The following is an 18,813-nucleotide window of genomic DNA, read 5'->3' as shown; positions in this document are numbered from 1 at the left end:
AGACTGAAGATACTAATGAGACATGTAATGTATGAACAAGCATGTACAGCTGCACATGTGCACCCAGAAGACCACCCAGAACGTGCTTACTAGTAACACCTCTTCCCACTTCCTCATGAATAATCATATAAGACCCCCATAAAGGGAGCATCTGCAATGCTAGTCTTTGCTGTCTCATCCTTACGGACAGCCTGCCCGAAATTCTCTCTCAGGGTGTACTGTCTACTCTGCACCTCATTTTCAAAATACTCTTTTTTTTTTTTTTGCAATAAATTACTCAATGCTGCACATCTTTTCCTGTGTGTCTCTTTTTGTTTGCTGTGTCTCTTGTTTAAATTCTTTTAAACTAAGAAGACAAGAACCAAAGTATCACAACAGCCATCAACAGTGATTGAGTTATGTCGTATTTTCTCAGCTACATCAAGATATTATTGTGATGTTTACCTGAAGTATCCAGTGGCTGAGAGACTGATTCTTTGTTCAAATGCAGCTTCTATCTGCAAAATGGGCATATTTAGTTAAAGCAAAACAAATATACCATCTGCTAGGTGAAGACAGAAATGTCCAATCTAAAACTGACATCTCATAATTGTTGCTGGTACTTTGCTACCAATAATAGAACTCATAATCATATTATTTTTCCATAACTGGCACACTAACAATTTCCTTCTGATTGAGTTTAGAAGTCTGGGTTGAACAAACATAAAACAGAATCTTGCTGCACATCCCTGAGATAGGGGCTCAGTGCACAAGGTATTTGGACTTCATTTCTTTTTTTTTTTTTTTTTTTTTTTGAGACGGAGTCTCACGCTGTTGCCCAGGCTGGAGTGCAGTGGCGCGATCTCGGCTCACTGCAAGCTCCGCCTCCCAGGTTCCCGCCATTCTCCTGCCTCAGCCTCCTGAGTAGCTGGGACTACAGGCGCCCGCCACCGCGCCCGGCTAATTTTTTGTATTTTTAGTAGAGACGGGGTTTCACTGTGGTCTCGATCTCCTGACCTTGTGATCCGCCCGCCTCGGCCTCCCAAAGTGCTGGGATTACAGGCTTGAGCCACCGCGCCCGGCCTGGACTTCATTTCTAAATGTTAGAACTTTATAGTAAGCATGTGTGTAAATGTGAAATAATTGTTCTAATGAAAAAAGTCATAGGATATTGCAAAGTTGGATTAAGTTAGTCGTCTCCTTTGAGCCATTCAACAGTAAATAGGCCTTTTAGTTTTCTTCTTAACCTACCCAGAACATCATGTGCACGTGTGTGTGTGTGTGTGTGTGTGTGTGTGTGTGTGTGGCTTAGGAAGGCTCATTCTTTTGCTCTTATTTCTTACTTTAGCAGAGTGTATTCTTCATACACTTCTATTTCTCCTTCCAGTGATTGCTGTTTCCTGTGTGCTTTCTCCATACACACCTGGTACACATCCTGGAGTAGCCTCCTCAACCTTTAGAGATCCTGCCTGTTTGCAGAAATCCACTCAACTGGGGAAGAAGCAGGGGGCATGCTCCATCACTGTGACACTTAGAGGAACTGTCTCTGTGTGTGATGGCTGTGCACGGCTGTGGTGCTGTCTCAGTACTGGTTTAGATTGTTTTCTCATTTGTAGTGACAAAGGGAGTGGAACACTTACCCAGTTTTCCCATGTACCTTCCGGATGTTTCTTAATGATGGGCTCAAGGCGTTTCAGAAGGATCTGACAAGCATTCTTGAAGTAGTAAAGAATGGAATCCACATTAGAGAAGAGCCCAGTGGTTCTGGTGGTTACGATTTGTGTGAACAAATGTTCACTGATTAGGTCAGCAAGTGCTATGGAGTGCGTGATCCTGAAAACTCGGCAACACAACTCCTGCCCTTGACAACAGTATTGGTTACTGGAGGGGTTTTTTCCCCTTCCTGTCTCACTTCCTGTGAAAATATGGGTTCAGCTGAATTTCTACTTTCAGATCCTCTTTCTTAGAATATTCAGGTTCTTAACTTCTCTCTCTCTCTTTTTTTTTGGTTTGTTTTTTTTGAGACAGGGTCTCACTCTGTCAACCAGGCTGGAGTGCAGTGGCACCATCTTGGCTCACTGCAACCTCGACATCTGGGCTCAAGCAATCCTCCCACTTCAGTCTCCTGAGTAACTGGGACTGCAGGCACTCACCACCAAGCCTGGCTGATTTTTGTCTTCTTTGTGGAGATGGGGTTTCACCATGTTGCCCAGGCTGGTCTTGAACTCCTGGGCTCGAGCCATCTGCCTACTTCAGCCTCCCAAAGTGCTGGGATTACAGGCATGAGCCACTGTGCCTGGCCCTTAGCATTTTTTTTCTACATCTTCTGTATTTTTGTATATTTCTCTCTCTCTCTCTTTTTTTTTTTTTTGAGATGGAGTCTTGCTCTGTCACCAGGCTGGAGTGCAGCAGCATGATCTCGGCTCACTGCAACCTCTGCCTCCTGGGTTCAAGCGATTCCCCTGCCTCAGCCTCCCAAGTAGCTGGGACTACAGGCGTGTGCCACCACGTCTGGCTAATTTTTCGTATTTTAGTAGAGACGAGGTTTCACCATGTTGGGCAGGATGGTCTCGATCTCCTGACCTCGTGATCTGCCCGCCTTGGCCTCCCAAAGTGCTGGGATTACAGGCGTGAGCCACGGCACCCGGCCATGTTTATTCCAAATGGAATAAACATCCTATTTTCATTCAAATTTGTGCTTTCCAGTCTGTAACAATGACATGCCAAAATCCACCTGTGTCTGATCTCACCCTCCATCTGTTCATTCAACCACCATCAAACCAATACAATAAAGGCCTTGGCTTTGGGTATGAAATGAGAAAACAATTAAATTTACTTTATAATGACCTAGATCCACAAAGTTTCTGATCTTTAAAAGAAATCTAAAACTTAATACTCTAGAAGATGGATTGACACTTATTTTGGGCTGACAACTCCCATACACTCTGAGCTGTTCCTCTCTTGTGTTTGACCCTACTCCAAATTAGATCTCATGCATTTGAGGTTTCTCACACATTTGTTCCAAGCAAAAAAGAGTCTTTGCTTTTTGATTCCTTAAGTGATATCACCACAAAATTGGACTGATTTGAAAGGGGTTCCTACTGGTGGTATCATTGTAGCATTTTGGGAAAATATGGCTCACCACAATATTCCAGTGGAAAAGTGAACAATTTGCAACAGAAACATGACGAATAGATATATTTCAAAAGTACATGCAATCAGATATTTGAATGAAGGAATATGAAGTCATGATTCTATTCTGAGACAGTGAAAATTTAGCACTTTTTAAAAAATATCAGTTAAAAAAAAATCAGTACAAAGAAAAGCTCTAAGTACTCGGTAAAATACCACTGAAGACAATGCTTCCATTGCACCCTGTCTCTTTGGCTGGGGTCTGCCTGCCTAGCTGCCTGCAAGAACCTGGTTATGCTGGAAGAAACTTGCGCAGCTCTGCATTACTTGGCAGTCAAATTTCTTCTTGCTCTGTCTCCTAGGAACAGAGACTGCCTGTTCACCAAAATCCATTCTCCCCTTCTTCCATATCAGCTGGACATACGGTGTCCCACTACTCTACATTTCCCAACCTCCGCTGCAGTTAGACATAGCCTGAAACTGGTTCTGCTAATGGACTGTGAGTGGAGGTTGCATCACTTCCAGATCTGGCTCAGAGTCTTCCACACCGGCTCCTCCATGCTCACTAGAATGATGACACCCAGGGCGACTTGGCACGCCACATGTTGAAGATGGTGGAGCCTCCATCAATTTGGGTGCTCAAATGACCAAACAATGCTTGGGACTAATATGTGTACAAGACAGGGACTTTTACTGTGTTTGAGCCTTTACATTTTGCGTCTGTCATCTCAATTTAGCCTACTCCAAATACACTCTCCCAATATTTTAGTTATCCCAGACTATGTTTAGTGACCCAGATGACTTCTCTGAAGTCAACTATTGTACCTGTATCCAGCCATAAAAACCAGAGACGTGGGAGAGGCACACCAAGGAGAGACAGGAAGACTCACCTGCACAGCTCTGCCATTGACATCTGCACCAACAGACGCTGCTGTAGCAATTGTATTAGGTACTGTTGCTGTGCTCGTTTCAGAGATGTGGATACAGGACATGGGTATTTTTAACTCACGGCTGGCCACCTATGATAAACAAATATTTTCAAGTCCAGCAAGGACTTCTATTAATATTTGAATCATTATTTTTCTGAATAAAAATTATTTGTTATTACATCCATAATACCCTTTTAAGACTAAAATAATTTACTTTATAAGCATCAAAACTACTTTTTTTGTAAGGACTCATGCTGATTTTTACAGTGTTTTCTTGGTAATATTCCACAGTGGTTCTTTTCAAATTTAGTCCATTTAGAATGTTAAGAATTTCCTTTTTTCTAAGTTTTAAATGTGTAGGAAGTAGGCCAAATTGAGATTTTCAGGCACTTATTTGGTTCAGTGGCAGGAAGAAAAAGAGGGATGGAGGGAGGGAGAGAGAGAAAGAGAGAGAGAGGGAAGACTGAGATGAGATTGACTCAGAATTTGGTCTGAAATCTTTCGATATCAGTATCAGATGAACTTGGAATGACCCTGAGGAGCTTTTTCTTGCTCTTATCCTCCCGACTTTTTTTCTATTTGTTCTCCTTTGCTTATATTCCTCCAGTATTTGCTGTTCATTTTTTCTGTTTTTTAAAAATATTTAAAAAAATATTATTATTATTATTTTAGAGATGGAGTCTCACTGTGTTGCCCAGGCTGATCTTGATCTCCTGGACTCAAGTGACCCTCCTGCTTCAGCCTCCCGAGTAGCTGGGACTACAGGTGCATGCACTGCACCTGGCTTCTTTTCTGTTCTTTTCCTTCCAGTTTCTCTAGCAAACACATGTGGAGATGAAGATATTTAATCAAGAAATGAAAAGGAAAGAAATGAAAGAGAAGAAAGGACAAGGAAAAAACATTATTTTGGCTTCTCTTGTCTTTTTGTTTTTGCAAAAAACACCTTCTCAAGATATCCTGTTCCCAAATGCTGATCTTCGGACTAATTTCATTCAATATGAAGTTTCTCCAGAAAGATGCAAAATGAAAAAAAGGGATGACTTTGTTGTTTCTTGGTGGTGAAAATCCAAAGGGAATTTATTGGTTCGTATAACTGAGCAGGATAGATGGAGCTAGTGTGAAGTACATGTGGATCTAGGGGCTTTGTGGTCTCATTAGGGTCTCCTCTCAGCCTCTCACATTTGCTTTTCTTTCTACGATGGCCACACCATTGACATCAGTAGACAGGTTCCATCCATGGCACAGAACTGCCTGTGGCAGCCCCTGCCCTATAGTATAGTACCTAAACAACTACAGGGGAAAGATGGCTCCTTTCTCCCAGCATCTACACATCAATCCCAGGAAAGGCTCTGAGTGGCCTTGCTTGAATCATGTGTCCTTTCCCAGAGTCAGTGGGATTCTGGAACCCTGACTGACCAGAGGCGGGTCTTGTGCCTAGATGTGCAGCAGGCATGGGAGTAAGGGTGGGGATGGAGCTGAAAGGTACCCTAATTGAGGAGTCTTTCAGAAATCTATGACATGTGAGAGGTACAGCACTCCAAATGACCTAAGGGGCTGGATGGTCAAAAGCTACAGATGCACGCTATAACAATCTAATACATTTGTCACAGGGTTATTTAAAGAATTATTCTTGTTTTCTCCTGAGATTATATTCTTACTAATTGGTGTATATGTATGTGTGTTAAATATCTTATAAAACTTGTAGGATGATGGCTGTTGATGAAATACTCATCCTTACTTGTCAAAATAAAACATTAGCAATCTAATATCGTTGTCTAAAATGTAAACATTAAAACTACAAAAGCTGAGAAACTCCTGCTCCTGGTTGCCTGCTCGGAGCGCCCACCACAGGGCTCCATGGGTTTCTTAGTGGCGTTTTCACTAATGATCACCCCCATCCATGAACCCTGGCCAAGCTCCAGGACTGTCTGCATACACGTGGGATTTCTGCCACCTCAGCCTTTCTATTTGATATGTAAGAAACCTTCCAACTAAATAGTCAAGATCTCAGTGTTTGAATACAGGGAGTCAGCATTTACCCTAAGAGATGAATCCCAACTTTCAACAATGTATATAGAGAGTAATGCTTTAATTTTATTTATTTTACCTGCAGCATTTTGGTGTGAATGCCTTGTCCCAGTTCATTGCCTCCATGTGTGACCAACACAGACCCATCTGTGTAGATATGAACCAGTGCAGCTGCCTAGTAAAAGAATCGGAAGGCATAGCTCAGTGCAAGCTAGCATTTGGTGAGGTTCAATATAAAGCATAAGGTAGTGAAACACCAGTCTCAGGGACTGGAGGGGGTCAGAGAAGCAAACTTTCCTGGTAGGATGCTGAAGTTTAGTTCTGTTTTATGCAAAAAGTCGCCTGTAAAGAACATTCCTCCTGATTTTCATAGGAGCCCCTTTGGATACCCCAGGAGTTGGTAGTATCGGTTCCAGTTGTTTGAAAGTCACTCTCATGCTTAAAAATCACTGGCTGACCATTAAGCTAGTTATTTAAATGTTTTAGTTACTTGCACATAGCGTGTACCAACTGTGCTCAGCTCTAGATACATAAGGATGAACAAGACATGGCTCTTCCTCAAGCTGCTCACAGTGTGGTGGAAAGACAGGCTGGAGAGCAAGTCACTGTAGTGTAGGATGACCAGTGAGATAATGAGAGTGGCATATGGTGCCCTGGGAGACCTGGGAGGACAGGTCCAACTCCTGTGCTGCTCAGGGGTGACAAGTGACAACGGAAGAGAATCACAGACTGAAGAAGGCTTTGCCATGGGCAAGGTGGGCAAACCCCCCACAGCCTGGAAGGGAAAGCTCGGCTCCTTATTCCACTAGGAGGCCTTGTGGGATTTGGTCTTTTGTACAGTCCTTGTGGCCCCCTGCCTTGCCTCCGAGACTGGCCCCACTGCAGTCTCCTTTCTGACCTGTGCTCCTTGCTTCTGTCCGATCTGTTGTTCTGGCCGGCTTCTCCTCCTGTTCCTTACCTGTCTGCCCAGCCTGCAGGGCCACGTCCCACAGTCTACATTCTGTTAAAACTTCCTCACTTGGCCGGACATTGTGGCTCACGCCTGTACTCATCCTAGCACTTTGGGAGGCTGAGGTGGGTGGATCAAGAGGTCAGGCGTTCAAGACCAGCCTGGCCAAGATGGTGAAACCCCATCTCTACTAAAAATACAAAAATTAGCCAGGCATAGTGGTGGGTGCCTGTGATCCCAGCTACTTGGGAGGCTGAGCAGAGAACTGCTTGAACCCAGGAGGCGGAGGTTGAAGTGAGCCGAGATCGCATCACTGCACTCCAGCCTGGGTGACAGAGCAAGACTCCGTCTCAAGAAAACAAAAGAAAAGAAAACAAAACAACCCAAAAACTTCCTCACATGTGTCTCATCCCCATCTGGGAAGGATCGATCACTTCCTTCTTTGTACTTCTCCTTACAGGAATACTGGGTTGAAGAGTGTCCCTCCCCTGCCCCCTAAAATTCATGTCTGTCTGAAACCTCAATACACAACTTTATGTAGTCTTTGCAGATGCAACTACTTAAGATAAAATCATACTGGATTGTGGGGGCCCTGAATTCAATGACTGGTGTCCTTGTAAGAGGGCCATGGAAGATGGAGGCAGCCGCGACTGGAGTTATGTTGCCACAAGCCAGGTAATACCAGGAGCCACCAGGAGCTGGAAGAGCAAGGGAAGATTCTTCCCTGACGCCTTCAGAGGCAGCATGGCCCTGCTGACCCCTTGAGTTTGAACTTCGGGCCTCCAGAATTGTGAGAGAATAGTTTGTCATTATTGAGTCACCCAGTTTGTGGTACTTTGTTAGAGCAGCCACAGGTAAGGAATCCTGGAGGTAAGAGGATCTTCTCTGAGAGTCTCGCCACGGAGGGGCACCTGGTCTTAACTCATCTTTGTGTCCTGTAAATACCTCTGAGCAGCTCCCAGCCTTGCGTGATGGCTCATGCCTGTAATCCCAGCACTTTGGGAGGCCAAGGCAGGTGGATCACCTGAGGTCAGGAGTTTGCGACCAGCCTGACCAACATGTTGAAACCCCGTCTCTACTAAAAATACAAAAATTAGCCAGTCGTGGTGGCAGGCACCTGTAATCCCAGCTACTTGGGATCCTGAGGCAGAAGAATCGCTTGAACCTGGGAGGCGGAGGTTAACAGTGAGCAGAAATTGTGCCATTGTACTCCAGCCTGGGTGACAAGAGCAAAACTCTGTCTTAAAAAAAAAAAAAAAAAAAAATCTCTGAGTGGGTCTGAATCACAGGGACACTACATCAATGTTTGATAAATTGGACAAAGGGAAAGGTGGTATTTTTTTCCTTCCAGGAGGAGGAGGAACGAAGGCTTCAGCCCATTTGTGTCTCCAGATGCCTGGAGGTCCAGGGTTGGCTCAGAGGGACTTGGGAGCATCGAGGCTTGTAGCTGTTAATAATAGGATTTACTTACCGTGGGCCTTTTGACTCCCACTGAGGACAGAACTCTCATTGCCAATTTAGACGGTAGGTGTTCCAGCTTTGTGAGTCATCAGCTGACCTGGAATAACACCCTTCTATTCCTAGCCAGGTGATTCTAGGGTGCCTCAATTTAGAACTCTGTGGGGCAGCTGGAGGATATTCCAATGGAAACTTAAAAGTCATTGCTTGATTTGAAGGTTTTCTTTGTGATGAGATGACATGTTGGTTCCCATGAATGATGGCAGAGTGTAGGCTGTGGTTTAGATGCGGTGTAGCCATACAGGTGAAGGGAGGTGTGTTATAATAAAAAGTAAATATTTGATCTTTGCCCCTGGTTCTTAGTTCAGAGTTCATAAAGCCTTGGAATTTTTTTCTGCTAATGAGATGACTCATGAGAAGGGCTTAGGTAGCTTTAGGATGGGGGCTTGGAGGCGGTGTGCATTGATCTTTCAGTCGTCCTCCCCATCTTCTTGGGATGGGGGCTAGAGATTGAGTTCAATCACTAATGGCCAATGCTGTAATCAATCATGCCTGTGTAGTGGAACCTCCAATAAAAACCCCAAATGATGCAGTCTGGGGGCTCCTGGGTTGGTGAACATGTGGAGGTGCTGGGAGAGTGTCTGCCTGGAGAGGTCAGGGAAGCTCTGCCCCCTTCCCATCCCTTGCCCTAGGCAGCTCTTCCATCTGGCTGTTCCTGAGTTGTATCCTTCAGAGTAAACTGGTAATGGTCATAAGTAAAGTGCTTTCCTGAGTTCCATGAGTCATTCTAGCAAATTATCAAACCTGAATGGGGGTAGTGAAAACCTCCAAATTAGTAGTTGGCCAGGCAGGGGTGTGAGTAGCTGGAGCCCTCCATTTGAAGCTGGTGTCTAAAATAGGGGCGGTCTTGTGGGACTCAGCCCTTGATCTGTGGAGTCTGCACTAACTCTGGTAGTTAGTGTGAGAACAGAATGGTTGGACACTCACTTGGTGTTGCAGTTGGTTTGGAAAAGACAATATTTGGCGTCAGAGAGGAAACCACACATGCAGCTCTCAAGTTTCTCTGACGCTGCAGCCTTTGATTCCATCTAGCTTGCAGACAGGACAGTTAACCTTCTTGTGCCTGTTTATAGAAGGGGCATGCTGGGCCTGAACAGAAATGTGACCCAGAGGTTCAGGGGGTCTCATCCTACCCACCAGAGGAGGAGGTGCCCTGAGAGGAGTGTCTGAGCTCTCCTGGGAGGGGCTCAGGGATGCTCTGGATGACATCCACAGTGTTCCAGGAACCCAGCCAAGTGCTGCTCTACACTCACTAGCTCACTGAGTCCTCATCAATCTTAAGACAGAGTTATTGTTATTATTATTATTATTGTTGTTATAACTGGGAAAGCTGAGGCTCAGAGATGTTGAATAACTTAATGTCGCATGCCTAGTGAAAACAGAGCCGAGGATTTCTCAGGTCTTCCTGACTTCAGTTGATTAGGGATTTGTTTCCCAAGAAGGAAACAAATATTGCACTGTATTAAAAATGTTTGCAGATGGGGGTGCTGCTCTGGACAGTTCTGTACATTTCTCTTAGGTGTTGGCAGGGTTGGTTGGCCAACCTTGCCAACCAACTTAGGCTGGCTCAGTGCTCTAAGAAATGAGATATTTTTCAAAGTCCACAGAAGCTGATTGGGCCAGGAGCGTGTCTAGCATGAGTGTTATTTATCCTATATACAAGTCTTACCTGATGATAGCTTGTTGCAGCAAAGCCAACTGAAAACTTCATGGGAATAATAGCAATGCCTTTCTTCTTCCAATAATTCTTCTTATTGAACTCTTCGACTTGCATTCTTCTGCTGTGAAAGGAAGACTTGTCCAGACATTCATTCCAACATCTTATCAGGGTCTCAGGGTTGAATGCTTGTTTGTAGATGGTTTTGTCAACTGTTTTGTACATATTTTTCTCTCTAATCTGAAACAGGTGGGAGATTCAGTCAATAGTTATGGTAAGACAGAAACTGATGGCCAAATAGAGACTTGAAAAGCATCTCCACTAAAGCACAAGCTGTAAAGAAGGGAAGACAGGGTCTGTTTTTTCTTTGAATGGCACATGCTTTTGCAAAAATAGTAGAGGTTATTTTTTACCTCTTCATCAATGTACCAGTTAGGGTCACTCCCCACTAGAAGTGGAGGGTAGCAGGTGGAGACTAGTCCACAAAAGGCAGTGGGATAGAGGGGCCTAGGGAGGCCCCTTTTCTTTTCTTTTTATTCTACAAGGTTCAGAGGATGGAGAAGAGCTGGTAGGCAGTACCCTAAAGCAAGGATTCATTGTCATAACTGAAAATTTGTTCTGCCAGGGAGGAATAGCATTGCAAATAATAGTAGATCCCCTCTAAATCTTCTAAGTGCCTTTGGAATGTATGGACAAATCTTTTAAACAGTTTCTTTGGGCCTAGTGTGGTGGCTTACACCTGTAATCCTAGCACTTTGGGAGACTGAGGCAGGAGGATCACTTAAGCTCAGGAGTTCAAGAGCAGCCTGGCAACACTGTGAGACCTCATCTCTAAAAGAGAGAAAGAAAAAAAAAAGAAAGAAAAATGGTTTATTTGAATAAGCCGTGTTTTATGTGATATGTCCTGGAAACTTGCAACACTTGACAAAGGAGAGCCTGCTGAGATATGCCTAGAAGTTCTTTTTTTTTAATCATCTCCATTTATTCTAATCACAGTAAAATAATTATTATTATTGGCAACAACATTGGAATAATACTATCCAGTTTATAAAACAAATATCGTAATGAATGTTAAATTATTTGATTCTTACAGGAACTCTGTGAGGTGAGTCATTTATAGATAAGGAAACTGAACCACACAGAGATTGACGCTCTTGCTCATGCTGTTCTACTTGCCTAGAACACCTTTCCAACCTCAGTGCCTATTATTCTTCAAGGCCTATCTCAAGTGCCATCTTCTCCAGAAAGTGATTCCTGGTTCCCCTCTCCCATGCCAACGTGATGCCTTCCTTCTTTGGTACCCATGGAACACTGTACGTGACTTCTCTTAGGATAACTACTGCCTTCCTTGTACAAACTATTAGGTGTTCTCTTGTTTGTAGGAAGTACCCCGACAATTACAAACCTGGAATTCCTGTTGAATTTAGGGACAAAACAGTTCTAGGGACAATACATAGGAGAGTTCTTGCTGGAGCAGGGGTTCTGTATTGGGGAAACAGGGGACAGAAATGGAAAAGGTAGGCTGGGCTCTGACTGGAATGTTTGGGGAGTGGAAGCAAGTTATTGACCATGAGCTGAGTTCCAGAAGCTGCCTCTCTGTAGCCCAGCATACTGTGCACCTTCTGGTCTATTGTGAAAAACAGTATTTTTCAGAGGGCGTTCTTCTGGCAGTATTTCTCAAAAGTTTTCAAGTGCGCCAGTAATTCCACTTCTGTAAATTTATCCTAGAGATATACAACAAAGCAAACATATACCTGGGTACATATGTACCAAGACGTTTATTGCAGCAACATTTTAATGGTGAAAAATGGTAACAACCAGAATGTATGTTAATAGCATTAATAGTGGAGTGGCTAACTAAGTTATGGTACGTGCATATTACATAGTACTATTCAGTCATGAAAAAGAACGAAGCAGACCATTCTACTGACGTGGAAAGATGGCCATGGCATACTGTCCTGTAGGAGAAGGAAGGGGCAGAGGCAGAGTAATATGTATGCTATGGTCCCATTCTGGTAAATAACCATACATGTGCACATATATGTTATATGTCAATGTTTAGGTATATGTGTATGAATACAAATGGGTGGCCAAAGATAGAAAAAGGGGTAGAACAATAAACACGGAATTGTTAACAATGATTACCCTTGACCAAGAGGGATGGGGGTGGAAAAAGGGGCATTCCCTTTTTTTGATTACTTTGGTGTGGTCTGAATTTTAAATAGAGTAATTATTTTGGTACGAATTTAAAAAAAAGAGATGTTTGCATAAGTAAGGAAGGAGTAAGATAGGGTGAGGTGAATTCTGAGCTGGGGCTAATTCATGTGGTTCTTCTAGTGTGTTTCCTTGGGTCAAAGAAGCTGGGTTTCCCACTGGTCCCATTCATCAGCAACTTTGGTTATGGCCTTGGTTACAACCTTACCTTTTCTGGCAGAAGGCCACATTTGGCTGCCACAGCTGTGATGCACGATTCTGTTACTAGGGCTCCTTGTGGGAAGCCAAATCCACGAAAGGCTGTATTGGACGGTAAATTTGTCATGCATGCACGGCCCCGGAACCTGAGGTTGCGAATTTTATATGCATTTTCCAGCTTTAGTATTAGAAATTCTGTTACCTAAAAAGGGATATTCACATATCATCACTTTTTTTTTCTTTTCTCTTTCTCTGAAAGTCAAGTACAGAGTCAAACTGCTTGTGGAATTTAACTACGTTAGGAAATAAACTTCGTAAAGAGTCATCTAGAAATCTGGCATTCTACTCATGGTCAAACATGTTGCTGCTCTCTGGTGTACGTACCAGCTCAGAGGCATCCAGCGTGCATCCTCCATTAATGTAGCACTCAATGTCCAGAGCTTTGATCCGCCCGTTGTTCGTGAATCCTACCTGTCACCAAATGATAGTTATTTACTGAAATGTTCAAAATTCGCATGCCAATTGTGAGACATAGCCCAGTTCCCCCATAGGGCAGGACAGAGGCCAGACTCAGCTCCCTGTTTGCTCTATGGTGTACCATGCCTTGCTTGACTGATGGAGACTTCTTCTGAGCTGAATTTTGCTGAGCTCTTTCCTTCCAACATGTGATTTTCTGGCTTCACAGTCAGCATGGAATTCTAAAGACTTTGCTTGTCTCCTGGACTATAATTGCCACCCTCTTTGTCCTTATTCTTGGAAGATTCCCCTTCATTTTTCTTTCTAATTTAGTCTGTGGTTTCCTCCCTGGTGAAAAAGTCTCTGGAATTCCAGAATGTGTTGGAATGAATCACAGTGTATCTTGTTATGGGAAAGCCTCTGAAGCTGAGGTCCTTGAATGGATGCATGGGGACTGCTCTCTTTTCGCTAGGTGGTGAAGGTGCTTTGTACATGCTTACCCGACCTAACAAACCTGAGCTCGTGCTGTTGTTACTGTTTGGGAAGAGCTTAAGGCAGCTTGCATTCTTTTAATGTTGCGACTCCCCTCCACCCACCCAGACCATTTTGTCTCTACAGTCCACATTAAAAAGAAAAGAAAAATCCCCACTCCCTACTGTAGTTCTACTAAATGAGGATTGACCCAGGTCCCTTTGCCTTTCTGAAAGCAGGATAAATACAACAGAAGGATCCACACGACCATATAACTACAGGGTCAACATTAGACTTTGAAGTTTACCTTTGACTTTCATGAAGAAAGGACTGCTAAGCAAAATGGTACTATAAATAAGGTAGCAGAATCCTTAAACTATTTCATATAAACTTTTCAAAAATTTGGAAGAACCTATTTACACATAAACACATGTTATCCTAATTTACAAGTAGTTCTGAATAACCTAGCAAAACTTTATTAGCTGTGTCTGAAGGATTTTATATATCTATATATATGTGTATATATATATGAGACATGAAATTGTTTATATATATTATATTGGAATTGAAATTGTTTCTTAAAAAATAAAATAAAAGTTGGACTTTTCTTCTTTTTTTTTTTTTTTTTGAGATGGAGTCTTGCTCTCTCTTGCCCAGGGTATATAGTGCAGTGGTGCAATCTTGGCTTACTGCAACCTCCGCCTCCTGGGTTCAAGCCATTCTCCTGCCTCAGCCTCCCAAGTAGCTGAGACTACAAGTGCGTGCCACCACGCCCAGTCAATCTTTTGCATTTTTAATAGAGACAGGGTTTCACTATGTTGGCCAGGCTGGTCTCGAACTCCTGACTTTAGGTGATCCACCCGCCTCAGTTTCCCAAAGTGCTGGGATTACAGGTGTGAGCCACCACACCCAGCCAAAATATAAAATAAAACTTGGATTTTTCAAAAAATCTATTTCCCTCTTTTATACTTTATATTACTATAATTACCAAAATATTAACAGTCTAGAATCTTCTTAACAAGTGTTAGTACTAAAACAATCTCATAACTTTGATAAGAGCACAACCATCACCACAACCACAACTGCTCCAATCTTAGCAGTGTGTCTCTACATTTCTCTCAGTTTTATAGGACAATAATAGCTGTGACTTAATATCTGTGCATTTGAAGGCAAATGAAAAGTTTAATTGGCCAACTATTAGAGAGGGTCTTCCTCTCCAATTATAAAAATTATTAATGCCAATGGAAGAAATACAATTGTTCTGTGCTATAGAAAACTGTGGTTTTTGTAATACAGGGAAGATAATCGAAGGCAATGACAAAATCAGATAGAAAATCTAACTATGAATATGCCACAAGCAATTCCCAGGTAAAGTATGTTCAATACAACTTAGATTATATTAGAATGATCGTAACAGCTCAATCACAGATTTGAAAAGGTAGTATTGTAAGCTCGTGGCCAGCAAGTATTTTTAAGATGTTTATATTATAATTACATAAAAATGCAGTAAATGCAGTTTGAAACAATTTTAAATTCACTACTTACTGTATTATTTTTTCTTACATGCAAAAAGCTTTTGTGACAGTATCATAGCCACTTTGTAAAAACACTTGTATAAAATGATTTTGCAGTTAAAATGGTCAAATTGTTTCCAAACATTTCCACCGAAAAATATTTGTATAGTCAAGAAGGTTTGGCATAGTAATGTTTGTACCTTCTATCAGTGTTTGTTTGTTTGTTTTGAGGAGCCACTAATGTGAATCCTTATTCCTTCAAGTAGTGTTTTGGTCATCATTTGAAATTGTATTTTTATCATTAAACTTCTTCACAATTATTTGCTAGAATTATTAAAAGTTCCTCATAAAATGTTATGAATATTCAAATACACAGCATCCTTATTTAATATTTTAGATGCTAAGTTTATTTTTAGAATTTAGCAGAATCAAAATGCTAGAAAAGAGCAAAGCCATTCAGATAAAATCAGATATTTATTTATCTATTTGTTTATTTATGTCCGAGACAGGGTCTCACTCTGTTGCCCAGGCTGGAGCGCAGTGGTGCAATCTTAGCTCACTGTAGCCTCCACCTCCTGGGCTCAAGGGATCCACCCAACCTCAGCCTCCCAAGTAGCTGGGAGTACAGGCATGTGGCACCATATCCAGCTCATTTTTGTAATTTTTAAGAGATAGGGTCTCCCCATGTTGCCCAGGCTGGTTTTGGAACTCCTGGGCTCAAGTGATTTGCCTGCCTTGGCCTCCCAAAGTGGTAGGATTACAGGTGTGAACCACAGTGCCTGGGCAAAATGAGATATTTTAATAATTCATCTTTAATACTCACTTTATATTTTCCAAATAATGGGTGCCTTCCTCCAGTTATTAACATATCGTCTTCACGATCAAGGACAAGACGAATGGGATGACCTGTTCTAAAGAAAATAAATCTTAGGTTCTCCATCCCTCCCATCCATCCATCCATCCATCCATCCATCCATCCATCCGTCCGTCCGTCCGTCCATTCATCCTCTCATTCACCTATCTACCCATATTTATCCATCCCCTTATTTAACTATCTACCCACCCATCAATGTATCTGCCTATTATCCATCCATCCACCATCCATTCTCCCACTCTTTATTCAACCATCTATCCCTTCATTTATCCCATATAAATGTATTAATATCATACAACATGCTAGACACTAATGTGAATTAATATATGACTAAATCATCATTGTCTCTATAACTCAGTGGTTGGAGATCTCATTAAAAGTATTAATGTCACACGCAGTTAAGTTGAATTCTATAGCTTCAAGTTTGACCTTCACCCACATCCAGACATTTGCATTATCTCCACCACTAGAGATAACGTACTATCTCTAGTAGATAGTGTACTAGAGATAGTGTACTATTACCAAAGAGAAAGAATGTGAACAGATAAATGCAAATGTCTGGGAAAACAAGGCCAAACACTCATCCTAGGATGTCTGGGTTAGCGTCTCCATTCTCATCCCTGAAGGCTATGCTGGCCAAGTTGGGCTCTCATGCAGGGAGGAGCCTCATCTTTTCTCCATCTCCAGAGCAGAGGCTTCTAGACTTTGGAGTGCTGAAGAATCCTCTGGCACGCTGGTGAAAATGCATATTCCTGGGCCTTTGTACTAGGATTTGGATTCAGTGGGTCAGGGAGGGGCTTTAGAATGCATTTTTCTCAGTGATGTTGATTCAGGTATCTTCAGGCAAATGTTGAAAATCACTATCCTAGTGCAGGGTTTCCTGGTCTTCCCCAATTGTGAGGACAATCTGGAACATCAGAGAAATGCAGTTTCCAGGTCCATCCCCTGCTAATTCTGATTCAGTGGTGCTGGGATGGGGAGGCAGAACTTTCTTTTCTGAGACAGGGTCTTGCTCTGCCACTCAGGCTGGAGTGCAGGGGTATGAACACAGCTCACTGCAGCCTGACCTCCTGGGCTCAAGCAATCCTCCTGCCTTAGCCTCCAGAGTAGCTGGGACCACAGGCACGTGCTACTGTGCTCAGCTATTTTTATTTTATTTTATTTTATTTTAAATCTTTGTAGAGACAGGAATTTCACTATGTTTCCCGGGCTTGTCTTGAACTTCTGGGCTCAAGTGATTTTCCTGTCTCAGCCTCCCAAAGTGCTGGGATTATAGGCATGAGCCACCATGCCCAGCTAAGGCAGGAATTTCTATGACATCAGGCAACTCTTACTTACTATTAGGTTTGGGAACATTACTCTGAGGATCATTTAATGCACGGCCCTTGTGTACCAAGGTAGAGTTGAATGTTAAGGCACTGGTTGCCACACTTGGCTGCACAGTGGAACCACTGTTTTAAAATATACTGATACCTGGGTCGGTATGGGGCAGCCTAGGCACTGGGATTTAAATGCTGCCCAGATGATTCTAACTTGCAGTCGTGTTTGAGAAGTCTTAAAGGCACAACGCCTGGGGGGAATTCAGTGAACTGATTATCTTGTGCTGAGTCCTCAGTGGGTGTGAATGGAGAGGAGTTAATTATGGAAAGAACTGGAGATGGGATTCAGATCCTGCTTTATCCCGCTTCTCATTGAGGACTGAGACGTACGTCTGAATGTTTCAGGACCTAGCTCTGAACTACAGGAGTTGTCAAATGAAGCAGGGCCTGTGAACTCTGCATGCCCTTTGGGGCTCTGACACAATAGTTAGCCACAGAAAATGAACCATTAACAGAAAAAGCAGCACCAACTAAACACAAATCTGAGGCATGAACAGCAAAGGAGTGAGCCTTCCGCTGAGGTCAGCCTGGGAGCTGTCTTTGAGGATGAGTCGTCTGTCCATTGAGCAGACTCTGAGGACGCAGCCCTTCCCAGGTGCAGGGAGGCAGAGGATGAAGAGTCTTTCTTTCCTTACCTCCCCCTGTTCTCGGTCTGAAGGCAGGAAAGAAGAGTCAGGGAGCAGCCTCCCCTAGCACACTCCACTTGGGCAGGGTGACTTGCCCCATCCCTCAACGGCTCACTTTCCCTGAAGCTCAGGAGGTGTTCAGCTAATAGTCCCACTGCTCCTTTCAATAGCATGTTAGTTATTCAAAGTCCTGTGTACATTTGACTTTTGCAATAACTCTAAAAGCGTTGGAGGGTACGTAGGATTATTTACATTTTTTTAAAGAAACAGGCAGGAGGCTGAATTTCCCAAGGACACACACTTGGTTATGACGGCGGCCCAGATGACTGTCAGCCACTGATTTGCCCTCAGCTTTGTGCATTTGATGCCATTCTGTATCAAATGGCATCTCCAACCATACTTACTTGATGGCACCCACAGCTGCAATCGCCCCGAATACAGCTGGTTTTCCTACCTTCCCTCCAAAACCTCCACCCACTCGTTTTACATGACAGGTGATCCTGTTGATGGGGATGTTTAAAGTAGAAGACACTGTTTTCTGTAAAAGTGAGATAACAAGAAGGTTTATGAGTGAAATGCCAAAGAAGCTTTTTGTGTCTTGAAACAACATCACAGCAGAATTCATTCATGTCTACCATTGATTAAACAAAATGGAGATAATCTGAACCTGTCTGGTGGGGCTCTGTTTAGTTTGTAAACACTGTTGGTCTGCACAGAGCAGCCCTTCTAGCAGAGAAATGGTATTTTCCAGAAGGAAAACCCAGGTCAGAGCCCTGGATTCCTGTGAGAAGCTGGGTTCCTAGTCAAATGCTTAGACCTAAAGTCCCAAGGAGGTGAAAGCCGGTGAACTCCTGACAACCTACCAAGGAGATGATGTGTTTGCAGCTAA

The 18,813-nt window shown here is 43.0% G+C and overlaps 1 protein-coding gene across 6 annotated transcripts in view; it reads right to left on the bottom strand.

Annotated features, from left to right (window-relative positions):
• The window catches only part of AOX2 (aldehyde oxidase 2), a 78,404-nt gene that overhangs the window by 20,737 nt on the left and 38,854 nt on the right, over nucleotides 1–18,813 (bottom strand). For all 6 annotated transcript variants that reach the window (NM_001281315.1, XM_028830470.2, XM_077956368.1 and 3 more), the window contains 9 exon segments: nucleotides 445–497; nucleotides 1,620–1,694; nucleotides 4,002–4,130; nucleotides 6,148–6,243; nucleotides 10,205–10,432; nucleotides 12,615–12,806; nucleotides 12,989–13,075; nucleotides 15,869–15,956; nucleotides 18,329–18,462. In NM_001281315.1, the coding sequence (NP_001268244.1) occupies nucleotides 445–497; nucleotides 1,620–1,694; nucleotides 4,002–4,130; nucleotides 6,148–6,243; nucleotides 10,205–10,432; nucleotides 12,615–12,806; nucleotides 12,989–13,075; nucleotides 15,869–15,956; nucleotides 18,329–18,462 (1,082 nt within the window).

This window comes from Macaca mulatta, chromosome 12, assembly GCF_049350105.2.
Source record: "Macaca mulatta isolate MMU2019108-1 chromosome 12, T2T-MMU8v2.0, whole genome shotgun sequence".
In the NCBI taxonomy this organism is placed as follows: Eukaryota; Metazoa; Chordata; class Mammalia; order Primates; family Cercopithecidae; genus Macaca; species Macaca mulatta.
Note: the sequence above shows the minus strand (reverse complement) of the source record. Positions and strands in the feature narration are given on the sequence as shown.